At 44.7% G+C, this 25,029-nt stretch overlaps 1 protein-coding gene across 1 annotated transcript in view; it reads left to right on the plus strand.

Moving 5' to 3' along the window:
* LOC144770625 (myeloperoxidase-like) overlaps positions 1–23,842 on the plus strand; it is a 209,658-nt gene extending 185,816 nt beyond the window's left edge. The window contains exons 11-13 of the mRNA XM_078655311.1: positions 5,509–5,679; positions 14,689–14,926; positions 21,854–23,842. Coding sequence (XP_078511437.1) covers positions 5,509–5,679; positions 14,689–14,926; positions 21,854–22,055 — 611 coding nt within the window. The 3' untranslated portion in view covers positions 22,056–23,842. The remainder of the gene's footprint in view (positions 1–5,508; positions 5,680–14,688; positions 14,927–21,853) is intronic.
* The last annotated feature ends 1,187 nt before the right edge of the window (positions 23,843–25,029 follow it).

Here is a 25,029-nt window from a genome sequence, read left to right on the forward strand (position 1 = left end):
CACTGGGGGAGGGGGGGTGCCGCTACTGCTCGAACAGCCAGGTCTTCAGCTTCTTCCTGAATGAGAGGTGGTCTCGGGTCAGGCGCAGGTCGATCGGGAGGGAGTTCCAGGTCTTGGCGGCCAGGTAGGAGAAGGACCTTCCTCCTGTAGTCGCTCTTCAGATGCGGGGGACGGCGGCGAGGGCGTGGTTGGCTGATCGGAGGTGGCGTTTGGGAGCGTAGAAGTTGATCCGGCTGTTGAGGTAGCTCGGGCCTTGGTCGTGTAGGGCTTTGTGTGCGTGGGCGAGGAGGCGGAAGGTGATTCTTTTGTTGACGGGGAGCCAGTGAAGGTCTCTCAGATGTCCGGAGATGTGGCTGGTTCGTGGGATGTCGAGGATGAGTCTGGCTGAGGCGTTCTGGATCCGCTGGAGTCTCTTCTGGAGCTTGGCGGTGGTACCGGCGTAGAGGGCGTTGCCGTAGTCCAGTCGGCTGGTGACGAGGGCCTGGGTGACGGTCTTCCTGGTCTCGGTGGGGATCCACCAGAAGATCTTCCGTAGCATGCGTAGGATGTTGAAGCATGACGAGGAGACGGCGTTGACTTGTCTGGTCATGGAGAGGGAGGAGTCCAGGATGAAGCCCAGGTTGCGTGCGTGGTCTGTCGGTTTGGGTGTGGTGCCCAGGGCGGGAGGCCACCAGGAGTCGTCCCAGGCGGAGGGTGAAGAGCCCAGGATGAGGACCTCCGTCTTGTCAGAGTTCAGTTTCAGGCGGCTGGTCGTCATCCACTCGGCTACTTCTTTCATCCCTTCGTGCAGGTTGGCTCTGGCGGCGGCGGGGTCGTTGGTCAGGGAGAGGATCAGCTGGGTGTCGTCAGCGTAGGAGATTATGCTGAGGTTGTGTTGGCGTGCGATGGCCGCGAGGGGGCTCATGTAGACGTTGAAGAGGGTGGGGCTCAGCGAGGATCCTTGAGGGACGCCGCAGATGACTTCGGAGGCCTCTGACTTGTACGGTGGTAGGCGGACTCTCTGTGTTCTGCGGTCGAGGAAGGAGATGATCCATTCCAGCGCCTTGTCCTGGATTCCGACGTTGCTGAGGCGCTGTACTAGGGTGCGGTGGCAGACAGTGTCGAATGCCGCGGAGAGGTCTAGGAGGATGAGGGCCGCTGTTTCTCCGCTGTCCATCAGGGCTCGGATGTCATCGGTGGCGGCGAGGAGGGCGGTCTCGGTGCTGTGATTGGCTCGGAAGCCGGACTGTGAGGGGTCGAGGGATCCATTCGTCTCGAGGAAGGCGGCCATCTGCTTGTTGACGGTCTTCTCGATGACTTTGGCGGGAAACGGGAGGAGCGAGATGGGGCGGTAGTTCTTGAGTTCGGTGGGGTCCGCTGTGGGTTTCTTGAGTAGAGCGCTGAGTTCGGCGTGCTTCCAGCTCTCAGGGAAGGTGGCGGTGTCGAAGGATGTGTTGATGATGTCTCTCAGGTGGGGTGTGATGACGGCGTCGGCCTTGTTGAAGACGTGGTGAGGGCAGGGGTCGGTCGGTGATCCGGAGTGGATGGAGTTCATCGTGCGGATGGTGTCTTCGGTGCTGATCGGGGTCCAGGCGTGGAGGGTGGTGGTGGGGGGTGGTTGTTCGGTCTTGGTGTGCGTTGGTTGGTTGTTGAAGCTGTTGTGTATGTCCGTGATCTTGTTGTGGAAGTATGAAGCGAGGGAGTTGCAGAGGTCTTGCGATGGGGTGATGTCGTTGTTTCCTGCGCTGGGGTTGGATAGCTCTTTCACGATGTTGAAGAGTTCCTTGCAGTTGTGTGCGTTGTTGTCCAGCCGGTCCTTGAATGCAGTTTTCTTGGCGGCGCGGATCAGCTGGTGGTGCTTCCGGGTGGCCAGCTTGAAGAGATGTCTCAGTTAAGAGATGTCTCAGTTAAGAGCCATATTCTCTTCATGATCTTAGAGGCGCAAAATGTGCTATCTCCACATCTGCATCTGTCATATAATAGCCAGTTGGTTGTTTTTCCAGATCAAAGTTTTGCAGAGGTATTGCCAGTCGTCAAGCTTGTAACAGAGACTTCAGAGCCAGTTGCTGTTTTGTCTCTGCACTGTGCATGGCACAAACATGTTAGTGGTTCGTTCTTGTATTTGTGGGATACCCTTTTAATGACAATTAATAGGTATGTTCTGTATCAAACAAGGCACAGAATATAAATATGACTTTTAAACAGCCTGGAAACTGGAATGATCGGTACTGGATGGACTACAATATTTGACGTGTTTTATGTGATTTCTTTGGCAACACTTATATGACTTGACATGACAATAAAGTAGAAGATTTTCTATTGATGTTATTAAATCAGTTTAATTGTCATAAGGATCCCAGACCAAGATTATCCAACGTGGGTCCAAATGGGATCGATATGCATCATATATTAAGATCTCCACCTCAGTTAAAATTATATTCAATTACTCCAATTAGAAGTCATTTACATATTTAGGGGCCGATTCTGATGCGGTTTGTAAATCATTGTGACCTAATCGGTTTGGGAATGGTTTCCGACCGACTTGGATCTGGAGAGTCTGACTGACCGATTACGATGCATCCGGATGCTTCCAGATACAATTGGGTCGGACTCCCATTGACTTCAATGGGAACCTATGTTCCGACTGAATGCATAGGCTCCCGTTGAAGAAAGGAGTAGCTGGTGAAAATCGGACACCCTATGGTGGGCACTCCCTGGTGTCTGCCACTCTGTGCATGGCAGGTAAGGGGGACCCAATGAGTACCCCCACATGCCTGATTGGGAAGGCTCCAGGTGCAGGGGGACCTGCTACATGCCTCTAAAGTCTGATTCCGACTGCCGATTCGATTTAGACGGCACGATTCGGAAAGGCTGTCCGAATCCAGCATTGTAATCGGTCAGAAACGCTGCCCGTAGAGACGTATGAGTCTGCTCAGTATGGCTCGGTCATTCCAAATTCCGTCGGGTTCAGATTAGATATTCCTAACGCCTAACTCGCATCATAATTAGTCAGTCTGAAAACTTTTTGATTCGGGCGGAAAGACACATTCCTGATTTGATTTGGACGGAGCAAATGCCGTTAGGAGGCCTTCCAAATCACATCAGAATCGGCCCCTTAGTGTTTTATGTGAATATCTGTCATGGATCTGCCCTCTAGTGCCTATGTTTTAGACTCCCATCCTAGACATAATAAATCGGTGTTAAATGGGAGAAAAAAAACAGTCTAATTCATGGATGCAGCATTTGCCATGTTCGTATTTTTAGTTGCTTTTTTTTTTACATGGTATTCCATTTTTAATAGTATTACTGTTAGAAATAGGATTTCTGGTTGGCTAAGGCTTGCGCCAAAGCCAGGTAGAAACCACCACTCTAGTTAAGGCAAGGGAGTTACACGCCAAGATAACCCCTGCTCACCCCTTTGGCAACGTGACACTTATCCCGGAGGCAATGTGTAAAGCGTTTGCGCAACACACACTCAGAACGTTGGAACGGCCCGCTGCTTAGACGGTGCCGCTCTTGACTGCAGTCCAGCCCCTGTGCCTCGATCAGGCACCAACAGGACTCCCCCGGACACTCCCCCCCCCCAGCCCGTCTTCACTCACCGGAATGCGGGTTCCTGGCGGGGGCTCCTCCTCTTTCACCCGGCTCTCCTCCTTCATCCGGGCCACCCTCCTAGGGCCCGGGGCTCTCTTTGGCACTACGCCACCGGACTTCCTCCTCTCTGGCGTGCGACAGGCCCCGCCCCCTGTCCCAGGCAAGGGTTGCCTGACTTCCGGATCGCGGGCTGCGGCGCTGAAATGGCAAGGTACGGGGTAGGCTCCCGGTTTAGAAGCAAAGTCCCTGGCGCGGTGGGCACCCGTTAGGGATATATATCACGCCACAAGGTCCCTGGTAGGGTGGGCACCCACTAAGGAGTCAAACTACGGCAAATAAGCGGGGTGGGCACACAGGCAGGGACATCCCCACGCCGGGGAATCCCTCAAGATAGGGATCGCCGCTCCGGCGGCACAAAAGCGCTGTTTAGCAAGGGGAGGCCAGCACTTCCCAGGCGCTGGCAGGCAAAAGTCCAGAAGTCTTTTAGGAATCAGGAGGGCAAAGGCTGGGCCCAGGGGCCAGCTCACCGGGCCCTCCAGCAGGGAGGCTGTCCCCATTGGCGGTTCCTCCTGCTGCCTAACAGCAGCAGGCCACCCTCAAGAAAGGATCCAAAGAGAGAACATTTTGCATGGGGTCACAGTCCCTTTTTATCCACATATTTCCTTTGTCTTGAGGGTGCAGGGTAGGGGGAAAACCAGACGCAGCTGGTTCTGGAGCACTTTGTTGTGCTCAGCCCCTCTCCCCATTCAGAGGACAGGCTAGGGACATCAGTCGCACCACAGGGGGTGGAGCCAGCAGTGTGTCGGGAAGGCCCAGCCCTATTCAGGTCCCAGGTGCACTCCTCCCTGCCATCAACATGCAGATCTCTCCATTCACCGCCGGGGCAGACCCATCCTGACTCCTGAAGCCATGCACACCAGCCAGCTCCAGCCAATCACAAGCCAGACAGTCAATTCACATTAACTACACAGACATGCCAACTTCTAAAAGTGGCACTTCTACACTAGACACATTAAATCTGCACACACCGTCGTGCAGCATTTAATCTCATGAGTTCGCACATACCAAACTCGCCCTTGCACTCCCAACACATCAGGAACTACCATGGACACACACATTCCCCATGCATTCCTATGGGAGGGCAGGCCAATCTCACCACACGCACTCAGATTGCGCACGCACTGTACACTGGGACACAGGGTTAAAGTGCGCAGAAGCCAAAAACAACTAACACCAGGTCACATATGAAAGCAAAACGTTTAGGGGTGAACCTGCCTAAAGGGTCAAGTCCAACAATTACATTTCAATTTATGTAAATTTATATTTGTATTACTTATTTTGTATTTTTGCTCGTTTGAAAGGTGATAATTGTTTTCTCCATATCAAATAGTGGGTGAAATGTTTTTTAAATAATACAGAACGGCCAGGCTAACTAAACATTTAGGGTTTAAAAATACAGAAGAGCGCATTGTGTACACAAGCTATGATCACAAAATTCTAAAAAGTAAATATATGCACACATGGGCAGACCAAAGGAGCTTGTGTAAATCTTCGTAGTTCACAGTACAGAGAATCTCAATCAACAACAATCCAGTTTTTCCTGTTGCTGCCCTTTTTCACGCATCCCAAAATACTCATTAAGACAATCAGAATTTTTTGTTTATCATAGAAATTCAATTTTGCAAGTTGAAAGCAAAGGCCTAGTTCCTTAGCTGTGATTTGAAGTTCAATGATGCTTAATCAAATGTTTTGTTTATTGTCTGTTGTCTTTGCAAAAGGTATTAACCCTATGCTACTTGTCTGTTGTCTTTGCAGGAGGTATTGCCCGTCTGCTCATTGTCTGTTGACTTTGCAGGGGGTATTGTCCCTCTGCTCATTATCTGTTATCTTTGCAGAAGGTATTAACCCTCTGCTCATTGTCTGTTGTCTTTGCAGGAGGTATTGACCCTCTGCTCCGTGGCCTGTTGGCAAATGAGGCAAAGCTCAATATGCAGGACAAAATCCTCAGTGACGAGGTGCGGGAAAGGCTCTTTGAAACACCCCCAAATCCAGGACTTGACTTGGCTTCTTTCAACATGCAACGGGGGAGAGATCACGGGCTTCGCGGTAATAAGATATTCAGCTTTCTTATGAGAAAACAATACAAAAAAATGAATTAAACCACAAATCCACTTGTTATGTATAGAAACGTCACACACAAACAGTCAATAGCATACAGTACCAATCGAAATCATCAGTGATCAAATTAAAAAGTATTGTTTCTCTCCATCACAGTTTTCTATAAAGCTATTTTTAGTGGAGCTGTGTAAACCTCTTGTATTAGAAAGCACGAATTACACTTCCGTGCGAGTTTTTGTCATCAATATTCGAGCATCCGTGTTTGGGGGAAAAAAGATATGTCTTTGTAGTGGGGTGTATTAGGGTGGATTAGAGGTAGACTGAAGTGGAGTCAGGTAGATTGGGGTAGATTGGAGTCAAGTGGTGTAGATTGGAGTGTATAAGTTTGGAGTGGAGTGTGTGTAGAGTGGGGTAGATTGGAGTGGAGAGGAGTACACTGGACAAAGTGAAGTGGAGTAGATTGTAGTAGAGTGGAGTGGTGTAGATTAGAGTGGGGTGGGATAAATTGGAGTAGAGTGTGGTAGATTGGGGTGGGGTGGAGTAGGGTAGATTGTAATGGGATCGATTTTGGAGGGTTGGAGTGGGATAGATTGGAGTGGACTGGAGTGGTGGCGTGGAGTGGAGTGGGGTAGAATGTACTAAAGGAGAGTAGGGTTGATAGAGTTTAGCGGAGATTGGAGTGGAATGGAATGGGTAGATTGTAGTGGAATGGGGCAGAATGGAGTCGAGTGGGATAAATTGGAGTGGAATCGGGTAAATTGGAGGTGGAGTGGGGTAGATTGGAGTGGGGCGTGGTAGATACTAGTGGAGTATATTGGGGTAGAATTGGGTGCAGAGGACTTGGGAAGATTGAAGTGGGCTGGGGTAGATTGGAGTGGACTGGGGTAAATTGGAAATTTGTAGATACGGGTGGATTTGGGTGTTGTGGGATAGATTGAAGTGAAGTGAGGTAGATTGAGGTGCATGGGGGGTGGATTGGGGTATATTGGAGTGCAGTGAATTTGGGTAGATCGAAGTGGAGTGGGATAGATTGGAGTTGGGTATGTTGGAGGAGGATACATTAGAGTGGAATTGGGTAGATTGAGTGGAGAGAGACCCACTAACCTTGCTGACCCTGAGGGAATCCATTGTCTTGCCGCCAAGCCTGTTGCACCCACGGAGAGGGTGTTGGGGATAGCTGTACTTGGGCATGTGGTCCCCCCCGCCGCCACATACAAACCACAGCCGCCGAGCGGGGGGACTACAGCTCCCACTATTCCACCAGGCTCCGCCCACTAACGGTGTCAGACGCGCCCGGAGGCACACAAAAAGAACTGAACTCCTCCCGCGTCGCGGGAGCGCCGGGCGAAGCCCGGGCAAAGGGCGGGCCCTCTGTGGCCCTCAGAGGCACGAGGAGACTGGGCTGGGCCACCCCTCTTGGCTTTCACTGTAACCACTGCACTTCAATCAAGGTGACTCTTTTTTTTATACTTTAAGATAACATTTGTGTCTGATTACTAGGGTCACTGGATATCTGATACACTCCATCTAGGTATAACTAAACGAGCCCCCTGTTCAATCTATGTCAACTGAACCTTCCTGGTCCAGGACAAATTACCACCATCAGTAAGCCGTTATATTGTCATAATGATTAAAAGCAAGACCACTCCAATTTCGACTAGGTCCACCTCCAGGCAAAAGGCCCAAGTTACCACCCCCCTCCCAAGCCTTACCCCGATTGACAGAATGCTCCAAAAAACCATAGGAGTTGTTGTCAACGCGATAGAAAACACAGAGAGGCGCCTTTCACTGCCCCCAAGCATTTGTCTTTCAACGCAGAAAACTCAGGATTTACACACGATAGCTAATTCATCCACACATACAGTATACTCTCAAAACTCCATCCTTATGGAATCATTTGCGGGTTTCCCGGACACAGAGAACAGACAACTAGTCTTTTCTATGACTACTCCCCCGCCAGACTTTGTTACCCGGGAAAATAGGTTATCTATGACACCTAACATCCAGTCATCCGTAGAAACCTCCACACATACTGAAGCCTCTGAGGCAGTAATAGCGACAACCTCTCAAATCCCTATTATATTAACTTCCCCTAACATTTGCATCCGAGGGAAAGGGAATATAGGCATTTCTACAACTAGGAGGAGGGTAAGGGTGACGCAGAAACCTAGGGCTAAATTGAAATATGATAAACATAAGCCCAGTCATTGTCAGGGGGTAGCTAATCAAACATCCAAAAACCCCACATCACCACATCTAAGCCAGCTGATTCTCATAGATAATAGTACAGGCCTCCAAACTGTTAATACTGACAGCGAGTTACTCGACAAGGCATGTAACAATGACACCCATCTAGACACTATCATGGGAAAAATTGAGCATTTGTTAAAGTCCCTTATGCTCCCCCTGACACAAAGAGTTAATACGATGACCGAGAAAGTCAATAAAATGGAAGAGCTCCTCTTGCAGAACAACGAAATGCTGTTGGAGTATGTTAAAACCCCCCAAACTCAGGCTACCCAAAAAAATGTAACTAAGCCACCGTGCCCTGTTACTAATAAGAAAATCTTAGCTGCAACATCAGGCCCAAGTAAACCGCGCAAATCTTTACAACCATTGAAAAAACAGCCAAGGGACACATAGAGCTACCTAATGTCTTACCAGCGACACCGGGTGTGAGCACAGATGTGACAACTACCCAAAGTGCGCAACCAAGTAACACCGGACCAGACATTACAGAAGGGGGGGTGAGAGCGAGTGGGCAGCTGAGGTCCTAAATAACGACATCAGCACCAGCCGACAGGATTACCCGATTAGCTTAGCCCCAGTTAACAAATTCTCATGTATTGACCTGCCACCGGAATCCTACCCTTACACTGTGATCATGATAGGAGTCCCACCCTTAGGTATAGGGAAATCTGAGGGCCATTTAGAATAGTCACTGGCTAACCAGACATAGACCTATTCCCCAATCACTAAATGGTCAAATTCTTCAGGTCAGGAGATTAAACTGGGTGGGACACAGGATAAAGGATTATGAGGGTGACTGTATTGTTATAAACTTTAAAGATCGGCGGGTGGTTAACTACATCAGTGGTTGGAGGGCTGGTGATTTAGAAAGCAGAATACAAACTGTAGACCTCAGCTATTTCTATCAGCCACCCTCCACGTTTTCAGGGAACGCAAACCGACAATACCCACATAGAACTAGGTATTACACCCCACACCAAATGGCAAATGGAAGCATGCACGCCAATTACATTTCTGGTCAAGGGCACTCTGATTACTTTGACACTCAGTACAGGGTACCAACCTTTAATCGATTTGCTGCCTTCTATCAGCAGGACGGCCTTGAGGGAGTGGATTGACTTTATGATATCTCATCTACACTAGTAGTAGATGCCTCCCTATACCCCCGACAAAGCACAGACAACAGGGGGACGCCACAGGAAGTTGAGACACTTTACATCAATACAGGGGTTACTACCAACCATCAGCCGAAGGCTATACACAAGGATACAATTGTCACCAAGGGTCATCTGTTGACAACCAACGGACTGCAGATATACAGCGAGCCCGACAATATAGGGCATTCACAATCACAAGAACATCCTCAAATCCACATAAGTACATGGAACGACAATATGGAAATAATACCAGTGGTAGCGGACAGTCCAGAGTCAAGTCCTACCAACCCCGACAACAAAGACTTAATGGGTGAAGTTCCTGTCCCAGAGGTGTCAATAGTAGTGAGGCATAATGTAATCTCGTGGAACATTGCTGGGTTAACTAGCAAAATTAATGATCCATCTTGGGTGTCCTTCATAAAATCCTACCCAATAATTTGCCTACAGGAGACACGGCTGGTAGGAAACAACGCATTTATTGAAGGATACAAAAGCTTTTTCGTGCCCGCCGAACCCTCAAGAAGTGGTAGACCCAAAGGGGGTCTTGTTGTGTATATTGATTTAGCTCTATCATGCTCTGTTAAAAGATTTCCCTTCAATAATAGCGATATCCAGATATTGACGATCAAAAAGGGGAAAGAGACTCAAGCATTAATTCATTTTTACGATGCTGTTAACCTTAAAGGGGGTTGCAAGATTGTGGATCTTGATCATTTTCTAAGGGACAACATGGAGAGCCTCCCACCCCAGGTTGTCATTGTAGGTGACTTGAACGCACACCCCTGTGGGAACCCAGCAATTACTCCAATAGGCTTATTGGGATGCAACAGACTTGAAGGCTTTCACTTCGATCATACCCCCGAGGAAATTTGTTGAATGCCTTCATGGATGATTTCAACCTAGTAACTGCCATGGCTCAGGTGGATGATTACACCTTTTATGAAATCCCTACCTTTAAAGGCAGCGTGGGGGGCTCCTATATCGATCACATACTTTATTCCAGTAATCTTAGTCCCTGTATATCTGGGTTTAAAATTTTAGAGAACTCACTGAGTGACCATAATCCTGTTTGCATCTGTTTTGAAGGGAAGCTCCTCAATGTATTAGAAGAAAGGCCTGACAGTGGGGTCCTAAAATGTATGGACGGTAAAAGACGTCTAAAGTGGGAAAGGTTGAACTCGGCCGATCTTTATGAAAAGATCAATAGGACATGTAACACTGAGTTATCCACGTGTGTATCTCCCACAACATCAGCTCAGGAAATCTTATTAGCCTTTGACGGTATAGTTACCAAAGTTGGGGGAATGCTAACAGTAGCCCCTACAGGCCGGATCTGTAATGCGCCAAAGTGGTTTGACAACGCTTGCTCCAAGGCAAGCCGTGACCTAAAATCAGCCCTCAAAGCCAGTCCAAGGGACCAGATAAATATCAGGGCAGCTCGGCTCACCTATAAAAGGGCTTTGGTTAAACGCAAAGCAGAAGTAAAAGCGGCCACTTGGGAAAACCTGTTAGATCCAGAAATACTTGGTAACAGCTCTAAATTTTGGGGCATTGGAAACAAACCCCTTTTTGCTTCCACAGGTGATTCCCCCTTAGGCACCAGCATATCTGAAGATGATTGGGTCTCTTATTTTAGTTGTATTTTTAACAGCAATATACCACAATCTACACATGATAAAGGTGTACCAGGTACTAAACCCTTGTGTTTTAACATTTGTGAGGTGGAGAAGGGCATCATGGGTTTAACCAGCAGGAAAGCACCCGGGCCCGATGGTGTGCCTCCGGACCTGTTAAAATCAAAGACATCACTTTGGGCCCCCGTTCTCTCTGCCGTATTCAATGCAGCCGCTGACCACGGATGCCCAAAGGCCTGGGGGCTGTCCACAATAGTCCCCGTTTTAAAAAAACCTGCTACAGACCAATATCTTTAATGGATTCGGTCGTAAAAGTAGTAGGCAGTGTAATCCTGAACAGGCTAACAACCTGGGCTGACGAAAATAATATAATTTCCCCAATTCAATATGGCTTTAGACCAGGTCACTCTACCATCTCCCAGTGTCTCAACCTATATATGGTGTTAGGAAAATACAGGATGGCATGTCAGGGCACAGTCCACATGGCTTTTATGGACCTTTCTTCAGCCTTCGACTGTGTCAATAGGGGCAAATTATTGGAGGCTATGAGCAACATGGGGGTGGAGCAGACCCTGGTCAATTTCCTTGCGGATCTACACCAGGACACCCGAGCAAACGTGCGATACACCCAGGATTTGAAGGTGACGAGGGCATTCGGAGTACAACTGGTGTAAGACAGGGTTGCATCCTGGCCCCGTTTCTTTTTAATCTATACATCAATAATCTGGAAAATACCCTCTTAAAAACACGTGCTGATTATCCCTTTGTTGGACGTAAAGGGTTACCTGTTTTACTGTATGCGGACGACGCCGTTTCGTTGGCAAGGACCGCAAAAGGGCTTCAACTGCTGCTTAACACTTTTTTTTATATTTATGAAATCCCTTGACCTCTCCATTAATAACTCAAAATCTTTTGTTATGAACGTAGGCACAGCACATAAGAGAGAGTTTTCATTTCATGTAAACGGGGAGAAGATTCCCACGACTAAAACCTTCTCATACTTGGGGGTCCTGTTTGATAACCAACTGAAATGGGGCCCTGACATTCAGAAGAAAAAAGGGGAGATAACACGGGCAAACGCAGCAATTTTTAATTTTGCGAGGAAAATGGGGAAACGGCCAATTGCCGCCTTGCTAAAAGTATATCAGGCCAAGAGTGTGGCAATAGGCTGCTACGGAAGTGAGTTATGGGGGCACACAAATGTTAAGGATTTGGTGGTAACAGAAAATAATTTTTTGAAACAGCTTTTGGGGGTTCCAAAAGGAACTGCCAATTTCATAGTGCACGAGGAGTTAGGCTCCCCATATTTAGGTGACACCATTGCACTTCGGCCTTTAACATTCTGGCTGAAATGCTGGCTAAACAAGGACCTTCTGTTAAACCACCAGCTCCTGAGAGAAGCACTGACATGGGATAACATGTTAAAAATCCCATGGCTAAAATACCTGAAAAATTGTTTCACTGCATTGGGGCGTCCGGAACTCTTCTCAAATCCCGACTCAATTACTGTAACCGACGTAAAGTTTGTGAAAAACAACTTCTTTCTTTCACAGCTTTTCCAGCGGGAGGAGGTGGATTTAAAGAAAAGCAGCAATAGAAATGATGTTGTCATACAAACTACTTTATGTATGGAACCATATCTGACCTCGCCAATGTCGAGCTTTGACCGTTTTCTGTTAATTAGGTTTCGGCTCAACCTCTTTTATTTACTACTAGCCGTTCCAAGAGGAAGCCATCAAGGCCAAGTGATACCTACCTGCGGCTGCGACTCCGTGTCTCCGCAAGATTTGGTGCACTTTTTATTCTTTTGCCCTTTTAATGACATTCCTCTGAGGGTTTACCTTAAGCCTCTTCTTAAAAGACTGAATTTTATCCAGATTAAACCCGCACTTTGTTACCTAAAGCTGCTAAATAACGAATGCACTTTATTTGTAATCAGTTTTTTAAAATTAGCCCTAAAATTTAGAATCAGCATGGAGGGATAATACTTGATATTGTTGAATATATTGTTGTATATATTCACCTACAGATCAATTGTGTTTTATTCCTGTGGACAACGTGGTTTCTTTTATCAAATTGTTTTTATGATGTATTACATTGTGCTTTTATGGTTGTTTTCTTCAAATAACCGAATAAAGATCTAATTGAATTGAGTGGAGGAAGGTAGATTGGAGTGGATTGGGTAGAGTGGCGTAGTTTGGAGTGGGGTAGACTGGGGTTGATTTGAGTGGAGTGGGGTAGATTGGAAAGGAGTGGGGTAGATCACAATATGAGCACAGTTCATTTACGGGCAGAGAAATTATGTTATGTGCTAGAAAAAACTATTTTCTTTCAGAGCAAGATTGTCTCATAAATTCTTTCACTTTGAAGTCAGATAAAGAAAAGTAAACACCAAGCTCTCTCTGAAGACAGAGCTTGACATTTGACCTATGTCTTTGAGTGCACAGCAAATGTGACAAGATAAGAAATTGATTTAAAGGTCTGTTTACAGAAAGCGAGTTCATGGAAGAATACATTAAACAGGGTTTGCACCACCAGAGGGACAAATTCAAGCTGGACAGCCTAAATCAAATAAAGTCAGCAAATAAAATACAAGCAAATGTGTTTTACAAAGCAAATGGTTAGCAATGGGCAGAATGCATTCCCAGGGAAGCCTTCAGAATGCCCTAAGAAGTTGTTAGCAAACCAGACCAATGCGCTGTCTGATAGGCTTTGACCTAAAAAATGATTGCTTGGAGAATCCACATCAGGCACTAATTTCTGCTTATCCACTGACAGGTGAGGTCTGACAGATCTACAAGGTACAGCCCCAGAAGGAACCCTTGCATTGGATGTGTGTTCTGCACTGTAGCACACATGCAGTGCGTTGTTGCAATGCATTGTTTTTTGATAAACAAACACATTTATTCTACTTTTGCCTGCTTCATCTCCCGGTCTGTCTTATTTAGTCGTCCAGGCTTTGCTTTAAATCCTACAGGTGCTTGCACTCACCCGCCCTTGTAACACACCCTCGACACAAAGCACAAAGCAGAGCAAAGTGGATTTTGTGGTAAGAAAAGGGCATCTTTACAGCACAAAGAACTGTGTAATCTGGTCAGTAAATGCCATGCTTATTTTGCACCAGTGCAAATGCTCAGTAAATCTGGGCCTCAATATTTTCCCCTTTTAGGATGTCGTGCTAAGCCATAAAGCACAAATAAGCACCCCGCAAATAAGCCAACAAAGTGAGAAACAATATTCTCTGTCAGAGTCCAAGTCCAAAAGTAATACAATCCAAAATTGTACCGAAACAAAAAGTAATGATATTATTACTTTCAACGCCATTATTACTAGTTGTGTAGAACAGATTCGTTTTTCACTGCCCCCAGTAAATTCCTAAGCTCCTTGTTGACTTATTTACTGAATGTGATAAAGGACCACATTCCACGATTTATCCCTGGGAATTAGGCATAAAATGCAGATGCGTTATTTAATGCACCAAATTCTAAATGTTTGGCCTCTTGTCTGACTATGTTCCACAATATATTTTGTCAGGTTTGACATGCCAACATTTTTCAGGGGACAATTGAATAGGCACAGGAATTATAAATCTGTAAATATGTCATGCCCAAATGCATGTGCAAATTCCTCTTGGCTCAAAGGGCAGAATTTACTTGCAAGGCCAACGTCGAGATCTAGGTCTACCATCAAAAAAGAAACAAATTAGCTTGATTGATACTAGCATTGAGACACGTTCTGCAGAGCTTTGCAAAACACAATATAATTTTGGGAAAAATATCCCATCAGATGGGAGAGAATAGCGAGCAAATGTGGCAGTAGTAAACCAAGGAGATAACCTTCCTGTTAAGGAATTGTCTTGTTTTGAAGGAGAGTGTGCATGTCCAACTTTTTTAACTGGTTATAAAGATGCTTGTGCTTCTGCCTTGATATCCATGTCTTCTCCTTCTTTGTTTCAGGCTATAACGCTTGGAGAAGGTTCTGCAATCTCCCAGCACCTAGAAACCTGCTGGAGCTGGCTGTGGTCTTAAAAAACACAAAGCTTGCCAGAAAGCTTCTTGAAGTGTACAAGACACCTGAAAATATTGACATTTGGCTTGGTGGAGTGGCAGAGCCCTTTGTCAAGAATGGAAGAGTTGGACCCCTCTTAGCCTGCATTTTAGGAGCGCAGTTTAAGAAAATCCGTAATGGAGACAGGTGATTATAAATATGGAACTATAATGTGATATCCCAGACTCTATCTCAAACCCATTCCGTTCTTTATTTATTATGCAATTTCCATCACGGCCCTGCCCGCTCAATGGAACGCTCAGCGCAGGCGCGGAATCCGCGCCGCGCAGGCGTGCCGAGCGGGCCGTGACGGAACCGCTCCGTCATCAGCACAGCGGAGTGGTTCCGTCACCAGCAGGGGAGGGGTTAATAAGCGCTGCATGTTCTTTTATTGTTTTTAATTTGTTTAAATGCTCAGAATTGGTGATGCTCACACCTTGTCGGAGGGCATTTAGTAGTGCATACCTTGGAGCATTGTGGAGCATTGTGTTGGTTGGTGATGACCACCTGTAATTCTGTTGAATGTCATAATCCTTTGCACATACTTTTACACACATTAATGATTTAGTACTTTATTAGGAATGTTTATGAAAAATTGGGTGTACATTTAAGTCTGTATTATTGTAGTTCGTTTTAAGAATATATATATATATATATATATATATATATATATATATATATTATATATATATATATATATATATATATATATATATATATATATATATATACATATTTATCAGAGTATAGTTCCTCCACCCTCATTCCTTCCTAGCCCTGGTCATCCTGCATTTGATTGGGAGGATGGGAAACAAGGTTTTGAGACGTATTTGGATGCAATTGATAGGGATGATTTCACGTACAAAAAAAGTTTGCATTATTGAAGCATTGTTTGGGTCCAGAGGGTAGGAAAATCTTGAAGCATGTTCCACACTAGGCAGTGAAGGGAGAGGGGTATGCATCCCCACTCAGGTGAGATTCAAACCTCATAAAAATGTAGTGATGGAAAGACACAAGTTCCATCATCAAGTTATGTAGGTGTTGTGAGAAGTTTGGCAACAACATGTAAGTACAAGGATTTTGAGGACGACTTGCTAAGGGACCATGTGATGGAACATACCAACAGTAGTAAAGTTCAAGAGGTGTTGCTTACTACTCAGAATTATATTTGAATAAAGCCATAGAATTAGCTGCTGGGATTGAAAATACTGCGAATTTTATGGCGCAAAGGTCAGAATACCTATCTGCAGCTAAACAAGTAGTGGTTGAAATTGGGAACAAGAATTCTAAAAAGGGCAAATCTAAGAATTTGAAGTGTTACAGATGTGGGAGCTGAGAAATAGTGAGAGCACCTATCATTTAGGAAATTTAGATTGTCAAAAGTGTGCAATTCCAAATGGAGAGAGAAGGAAAAGGAGAAACAAAAAGTTGTCAGTGTTGTTGATGATCCTGGATCTTCTGAGTCAAGTGGGGAGAATGTCATCTTGTATGTTGAAGAACAGATCTTGAGTGTTTCCGCAGATGTTAATTCTACCAGAAGACCTTACTGTAAGGTAGGTGTTGAAGGTGTGTGTGTGTGAGCATAATGGCTGAGTTGGGGTCACCTTTTACGTTAACCTGGGAGGAAGACTGGAAAAACATCCAACATAAGAATGTTGTTGTTAGGAATTCTATGATTAGACCTTTGGCATATGGAGGGAAGCCCATAGAGGTTGTGGGTCATCCATATTGCGCTGGCTGGAACAGCGCAATTTGGAGATAATTATGGATCCTAATAATAGTGAGCAAGTGCTCTTGAAAAAGGAGTGTATGGTGGTTTGGGCTTTAGATGAGAATGTATGGGAGAGAAGATTTAGGCACATTTTTTCAGAACATTTGGAAAATTCAAAGGGTTCAGGCACAAAATTCAGCTTAAGTAGCAAGCTGAACCTGTGGTGCATAAGGTGGGAATGATTCCATTCTTGGTTAGACCAGAGTTGAAGAAGGAATTGGACAAGTTATGTACACAGGGCATTATTGAGCCTATTGAAGGTTCAGAGTGGTTGTCTCCTGTGGTTTTGGCATGCAAACCCAAAGGTAGTTGACTTTGGTGTGTAGATTTAAGGGATTTGATTTACGGAATTTGGGTTGACCCTCATCCCGTGCCCAACATCACCCAGATGCTTTCACTGGTTAAGGGTGCCAGAATGTTTTCCACATTGGGCATGGCATTGCCATACTATCAGGTTGTTGTGGAGCGGGATTCACAGCATCTTACTTCCTGTATAACTCCAGAGTGGGCTACTCAATTCAAGAGGATGCCAGTTGGATTAGCCTCTGCCTCTGCAGTTTTTCAGAGTTTAATGAATTACATCTTTAGAGAAGTGGAAGGGGTTACCTGCTTCGAGGACGATCTGTTGGTGTATGTGGTGAACAAGTTTGAAGATGACAGGAAACTGGCTCAGGTTCTAACCATGTTACAGGAGAAAAGTGTCACCCTAAAGGCAGAGAAGTGCAAATTTGGCATGGAAAGTGTGGAGTACTGATGACAAAAGTTGTCTGCGTTAGGTGTGGAACCAAAGGAGAATTTGGTGAGGGCCATTGTTGAAGCCCCTACTCCAGAAGGGAAGGATCAGTTTAGATAGTTTATGGGTCTCATGGAGTTCTGTGCACGGTTCATTCCCAGGTGGGCTGAGAGGATACATGCTTTGCGTGCCCTGCTCAAAAAGGGTGAGAGATATATTTGGGATGAGGAGTGTAGTCTGGTTTTTGAGGACATAAAAAGTGTGGTCTCTGAGGCTATTCCTCTCAAGCCTTTTGATACCATGGATTGCAGCATTGTTGTCACAGATGTTAGCCAGCATGGGTTAGGGGCAGGTCTGATGCAAAGAATAGATGGCAAGGATGAGGTTGTTGCTTTTGCTAGTTTAAGCTTAAGGGGTGCTGAGTGTCTTATGCTGTGGTGGAGCGCGAGGCATTAGGTTGTTGGTGGGGCATCGATCATTTCAGGTAGTATTTATGGGGATCAGAGTTCGAAGTATGGGTCGACCACAAACCATTGGTTGAGATATTTACCACAAAAGGAGCGTGTAGATCTTCGCCAAGATTTCCAAGTAGCAGTACAGGTTACAGGATTATTGTTATCGGATGGTGTATATCACAAATGCTAGCATTTTTATGGCTGACTGTTTGTCAAGGTTACTCTGAAGGTTGAAGATAAGAATTGTGGAGCATCCGGGAAGGATAAGGATGATGTGATAGTTAACAAGTTGTCTACTGCAGTCCAGGAACACTGTACTGAACAGGTTTTGGTAGAATCTTTGCAGCAGGATGTTACTCTAAAATAGGTGATGACTTGTGTTGGAAGTTGTTGGCCGATTGGAAAAATATCTGATTCTTTGTTAGAGCTTTTGGTAGTCAAGGGTGTGTTGTACAGGTTTGGGTTGTTTTGGTAGTTCCTGAGATTTTGAAGTTCAAAGTAGTGTCTTTGGTGCATGAAGTTCATATAGGGATGCGGCCCATGAAGAGGAGAGTAAGGGAAATGTTTTGGTGGCCGAGAAAGGATAGAGATGTTGAACATTATGTCAGGGAGTGCTTTTAATGTGTGGCTAGTGAAGTGGCAATTCCTAGTAGTATAAGTACTGTTCCTGTGCCTGATAAAGTATGGTCCAAGTTGGCCATATATATATTTGGTCCTTTGGGTGTAGGTAAGACCAAGGTCAAGTATGGAATTGTGATCATTGATTATCATTCAAGATGGCCTGGTGTTGCATTTTTGAACAACACTACTTCTCATGATGTGAAGAGTGTGTTGGAGAAGGTATTCTTGTGAGAAGGTGTGCCTGATGAAATATTCTCTGATAATGGGCTGCAATTTATTTAATTGGAATTCGAAGACTTCCTTAAGGATCTGGGCATCAAGCACACTTGAACATCATTGTATCATCCTAAAGGTAATGGTCTAGTGGAGCGCTGTAACAGGGTGATAAAGAACAATATACAATTGTCTTTGGTCAATAGTTTGGGTTGGGTGTTGGAGGTAAGGACATTGTTATGGGAAATCTGCACTACCCCTAATTAAGACACCAAGATTTTACGTTTCGTTTTAAGGTAAGGGCACCAGGTTTAAAGTTAAACCGCATTTGGATGCAGAAGCAAAGCTGTCCAAAACAAGGATTCGTGGAGTGCATCTAAGGATTTGATGGTGAATGGCGGAGACATGGTTCAGGTGAAGAAAATTGGTTTCAACAAGGGTGGTGTTCATTTTTCTAGCCCAAAGAGGGTTGTGAGAGTGGGAACGCATGCAGTGACGTTGGACAATGGTAGGTGTTGGAACAAGGAGAAGAGGTCTGTGGTATGGGGTGGTGTTGGAATGCAGGGTGTTCCTATGATGCAGTAATCAAAAGAAGCTGTTATAAGATCATCTAGGAAATGTACCACACCTGTTAGGCTACAAGATTACGAAACGTACTGAAAATTTAGAATGTATAATTTTTATCTAGCACCCTTGCATTTATTGTATGAGGAATTTTCTTTTATCTGGTGGTTGGGTGAGTAATTTTGTTATAGTTTTCATTTGCTAAATACTTTTTTTGTGTGGCTATGTAAGGGGGAAAGATGTGTTGGGTTCTCTTTGGGAATTCAGGGCATCATAATAGGGCTGGAATGTGTTGGTTTGATATACTGGAAGTTGGCTGTAACCTCTTTGCCTTGCCGGTCATGTACTAAGGAGCACAAAAAATGTTTAAACATATCTGGTCTATGTGCTTCCTCTCAGGTAGACCACTCCAACAAAATATAAGGTCTACTTCGTTCCCGCATCCACAATTCCTGGATGCGATAACAACAGGCTGCCTTATACGGCTTAATCAGTTGTGGATATGAAACCTACCTGATAAAGCTGCAGCCCACAAAGTCAAGGGGCTACTGGTTAATGCATAACCCAGTCCCCACACACCCACATGCAATGCCACTGGGTTTGCATTCAACGCTGCAGTCACTGGCGTAACATTAGCCCCCATAGCCTTTGCAGTGCAGGGGGGCGAGCTCCAGGGGGAACCCCTCAGGCACTGCACAGGCAGCGGGCCCCTGACCTGAGAGGTCCTGCCTGGGTCCAGAGGGTGGGAGGCCCCCTCCATGTACTTATCAGGGGGGGCTCCTTAAGTATCTTTAAGCCACTGACTACAGTCAGTATTTAAAATGCCTACCCGGCCCTCTGATGCTCTCTGCAGTGATTGCCCCCCCTCCAAAGCCATATGGCAACTACACTCCCCATTTACAACCTGCTCAGAGCAAGTGAGAATCAGAGTAGAAAAGGACCCATTATTAGGTTGGGATTGACGATCCGCATAAGTAAAAGTCACTGGTAACATGGAGCCTGCATTTTATTGCCTATTACGGCCCCAACAATTCATAACGCTGGGTGTTTGTGGTTGGAGTTACTGGCTGAAAGAAACAACAATTGAGAAAGCCAATTGGTCGAGCTCTCCTGTACTGCATGCACATATGCAGACAATGCAGCACACCTAGGTAACACATACCTATAACTGAACAAACAGGTAGCAAACATACATCCATGCAGAAATTGTAAACACAAGAAATATGCATACATCCGACACATACATCATACATGCACACACAGACAACACTACAAGTGCACATTTTCACACATATTCAACTACGGAGTCAGAAAATCTATCTTTAAGGTATGTTATTTGGAAAACTGAAAAAACAGAAAGCTCTTAAGTGCCCCTAAACCTGCACATTTTATGGGAAAGTGTGTATCTCATTGACAGAGCTGTTTTATGTTTTTGAGCTAGAAACAGATAGCCAGGCAAATTATGGTCCTGAATGGAAAATAGCACAAACGTGGCTTAGAAATAGGATCTTTTGGTCTGTCTGCAGCTTTGGCCAGAATGAACGCCAAAAACGTCACTACACTCCTTCATAGGTTCTTCCTAGTTATAAAGCTGGCTGCTGCACTTTGACCGGCCTAACTCCTGCCTAATGGAAGGTTAAACCATTTAAAAACAGAGCATATTGAGCATTGAGCCTGCTTACCAGCCCTTCGGGTCACACAGAGGTCATAATTTTTCATGTAGCAAAAACAAGAGATGGGCATCTGGGGCTGTATTATGCATTGGCATTGTTTGCCCCTGGCGCACCTTTTATAAAGGTGTGGCGGGTGCAGACTATGCACCCCATTATGGTGAAGCCGCTGCAACCAGGGCATTCGCGAACCTGCGCTGCCCCCAGTGCAGCACATTCATGTGAAACCACAAACCAGTCGCTCTGTGTTTTCACAGTGCAGGCGGCTACCCCCCTGCACTTTAAAGGGGTTTAGAGAGTCCCTTGCAGGTGGGTGCAGTCAGGGCCTGCACCCGCCTGCAAGGGGATGTCTGAGGGTCCGTTTTCTCCCCTCCAGATAATTGCCTTCAGGGGGCGCACTAACAGTGTGCCCACTAAGAGCTTCTTTGCCTCTATGCCTACGTCTGTAATATGGCACGGGTGGAGAGGCAAAGGAATGTCCTCATTTGCATAGGACACACCCCTACGCAAATGAGGGAACGCCCCCTGATGGTAGGGCTGGCGCTATTAGTGCACCAGCGCTATCAGTATCACTGTAGGGGACACACAAGCATCTGCGCCCCCTTCTGTGATACCAAAGTACGCCAGGGGCACACAAAGCGAGCGCAGACGCCCGTTCCACCCCTGCTGCACTTATCGTAATACGGCGCCTGGGATTTCTTACAATCGGCATGTCATTGAAAATGGTGTTCATCGGCTTTTTGTGGAGTTAATCTTCCAACAAACCAATAGAGGACTCTGAATTTGAAAAAAAGGCATTTTCATTTGTTTGAAAACCAGACAAGGAATGGAAACATCATTCAACTAAAATAAGGGTGCAAACTTTAGAGGCTGTACAGTCAAAGGAATGCTTTTTAAAAAGCGTCGCTTTCTGTGAAATACAAAATTGATTGTTCATGTCAGAATTCTGGAATGTATTCTGAAGGTCATTTGACACAGTCATTGAGGTGAATTATTTACCTTTTGGAAAGAGGGTTAATGCTTGCATTTTTTATTTATGTCCTCTAGATTCTGGTGGCAGAATCCTGGTGTATTCAACAACGGGCAACGCATTGCTTTGGGGCGTGTCTCTCTTCCTCAAATTATCTGTGCTAACACCGGGATCACGCATGTGCCAAAGGATGTTTTCAGGGCCAATGAGTTCCCCAGAGACTTCATAAGATGTGACAGAATAAGCCAATTGAACCTGTCACCATGGAGAGGATGCTAACATAAAAAGTTGGATATTGTCATTGGTCATTTCCAACCTGGAATGTTCTTTCTGGTCTTGTTTTACAAAGACTTCAAAAATGTTTTCTTGAAAGACGTATTGGGATTCACAATGAAATTGCAGGATAATGTTCTCCACATGATTTTTTTCTTTCTTCTCTTGACTGTTTAAGTATCACTCTTTACTATGAGCACTATGAAAGTGAACTGTGATGAATGCCTGGTGTGTAAAGCTTGTAGTAGCTGTGTGGGCTTCATGTTTCACTGACTGTTTCATTAGTATTCATGTCATGCCAACAGAATAAATTGTCACATCTTATGAAAAGTTCTTATCTTTCTTGAAGCTACCATGCCTTCATTTTATTCTTATTTTTTTCAAACTGAAGAATGGACACGTAATGCACACCTAAAGACGAAGAGGCATATGAGATGCATGTAATGTAATGCGAACAAATCTTTTTTTTGTGTGTTGTAAGGCAGCTTTGTTTTGACATATTGAGTAGGGCTCTCAATTCAAAACTGAGTTCATTTAGACTTGTATAATACAATTTGTTCCCACATAGTGGTTTGTACCACAAATCGTTAGTGCTTGACGGAATAGGTATGTTATTATTTCTTAATATAACTCTCTTAAGTCAGAGCTTTTTGGTGCTATGTAAAACAGTAGCCAGAACTTAACAATAGAGTTTGGTCGTGTCCACAGAGAACAGGCTGGTTCTAGATCTTACAAGCCTGGTTTAAGTCCTCTCAGTAAAACAGCACTGGATATATCTGAAGGCTGGCCTTAAGGTCCTGAAGGTGCCAACTGACCGTAACAGGCAAGAAGTCCAGGGAATGTTTGCACCAGGCCTCATGGGAGATTGTATTACATTAAAGATTCTACTCCTTTAAACATGAAACCAATGGAGCAAATGTGGTCCCTATTCAAAAGGTATTCCGTGTTTTTTCCAAAGTCAGTAGTACTAAGTGTGTGAACCTTTGGAAAGTAGAAGACATCTATTTGATTACCAGTTAGTTGTACACACACACATATCAGTAGCAATTGCTTAATTTTCTGAGCCATCTTACTTTCTTTTGGGTTTAGGATGAGTGTTAACAGATATTAAGTTTCATGAGGGAGACAAGTGTTTAGTTAAAGTTTTCATGGCATTTTCATGCAGTGCTTGTAAAATTCTTCGGATCTCATATAATTTGAGACTAGATCAGGAGGCAGCCGATATGTCATAAATAATCAGTCTCTGTGGTAGGAGTGCAGGTGAAATTACAATCAGCTGACTAATGAAGTCAACAACATTTTCCAATTTTAATTTTTTATTTCTTTACTTACATGTAATACATGTCAAGTTTGCATATTAACAATATTGCAACATGAAAAATAATCCTCTCTTTTTTTGACCATCCACCATTTTTTAAATTTCAGATTGAACGTTTTAAAACCATTTTCTAAGAAATAAGATCAATATTGCTCTATCAGATAGTACTATTACTAGAGACTCGCAATCAATTGTTTTTAAACTATTTGGAATTATCAATTGTTTTTAAACTATTTACAATTATTATAATTATGTCTTTTGGTATTTGTAGCATTTTGTATTGTATTTCATTGAAATAAGTAGTATTTAGCTGCATAAAGTTAAGCTAAAAGTAAGACTTTGTATAAATAACAAGTTCAGATATGATTAACCATTATTGTTAACGTTCAGTAATCATGCCCAGTTGTACCAGTTTTAATTAATTTCATATCGTAACATTGTTTTAACAAATACAATAAAGATTTTCAAAGTGAAATAAGTGTTTTTTGAAGACAACAAAAGAACTCTGACACCTTTGGTTTATCTGGCAGAGTGCAAGGTATCGCTTCCAAAGCGTGGATGACTGGTGATAAAGTTGAGACAATTTAAGAACTTCACCCCTGAAGGGCTTCCCTTGTAGTGTGCCCAGGCAAGTGATGTGCTTTTGATACAGAATGAGTGTCTTACATTTAAGTACAACACCAATAAAGAATTAGCAAAATGTTAAGGAAAATGTGATATTGTCATCTGCATCAAATAAGCAAGGTAAAGCATGACGTTTTTGTATTTGTGGCATTAGGTCCTTTTAGCTGGGCCTTCTCCAAGTTCCTTGCTTAGCTCTGTAGGGTTTTAAACTTTTATTTAAGTCAACTTGAGATTTATTGGGCCTGTTTCGTCTTTGCAAATTCTTCAACAAAAGCTGATAATGAACTATTGAACCATTTTAATATTTTTTCGCAGTGTCCCTCGTGTGGCAATTAGTTTGCTCCCACGAAACAGTTAAAATCCTATTGCCCAGGCAGGGATAAGGCTTTAAGGTTAGGCTATGTCATGTGATAGCTTTAATTATCTTTTTTTCTGGACAGGTCGGCTTCCAGCTAAAATATTAGTAGATAAGTGTCAGACAATTCAACTGGCAGGGATGCCAGTGGTGGATGGGCAGCTGTTATGGGTCTGATCGCAAGATAGACAGGGAAAGCACCTGACTAAATCCTATTTGCAAATCTTTTTGTTTTTTAGGAAATAACTGTTTCCTATGCTACACATTTAGGTATGATGCCTCCTCAGACGATGCAGTGCCATCCACCTGTGACACCTGTGCACCAGCCTCTACTCAGCCCCAAGCACTGGAACTATGGGTTCCAGAACTTGAATTGGGGGTAGTGGTGTGCTCTCTAATACTATAATGTCTAGTTTTGCTTTCCTGGGGGAGTTCACTGTTGTGTCTCTCTTCATCAGCAGCTGTGAGCACATGTGGGAGGAGCCACAGCTGAAGCCACATATAACAGGGATCAACTAGCTGTAGTGAATTGTACACATCCTCAGACCATGGAGGGCTTCTGCCCACTGAGATGCTGCTGTCTCAAGAGGAGGGATGTCCATGCACCCTGTTTTGCCCCAGTTACACGCTCATCAGCAGCCCCATCAGCAGGCAGGTGGCTCCTTGGAGCCCTCATACCCCTA

Source organism: Lissotriton helveticus, chromosome 7, assembly GCF_964261635.1.
Source record: "Lissotriton helveticus chromosome 7, aLisHel1.1, whole genome shotgun sequence".
NCBI classification, from domain to species: domain Eukaryota; kingdom Metazoa; phylum Chordata; class Amphibia; order Caudata; family Salamandridae; genus Lissotriton; species Lissotriton helveticus.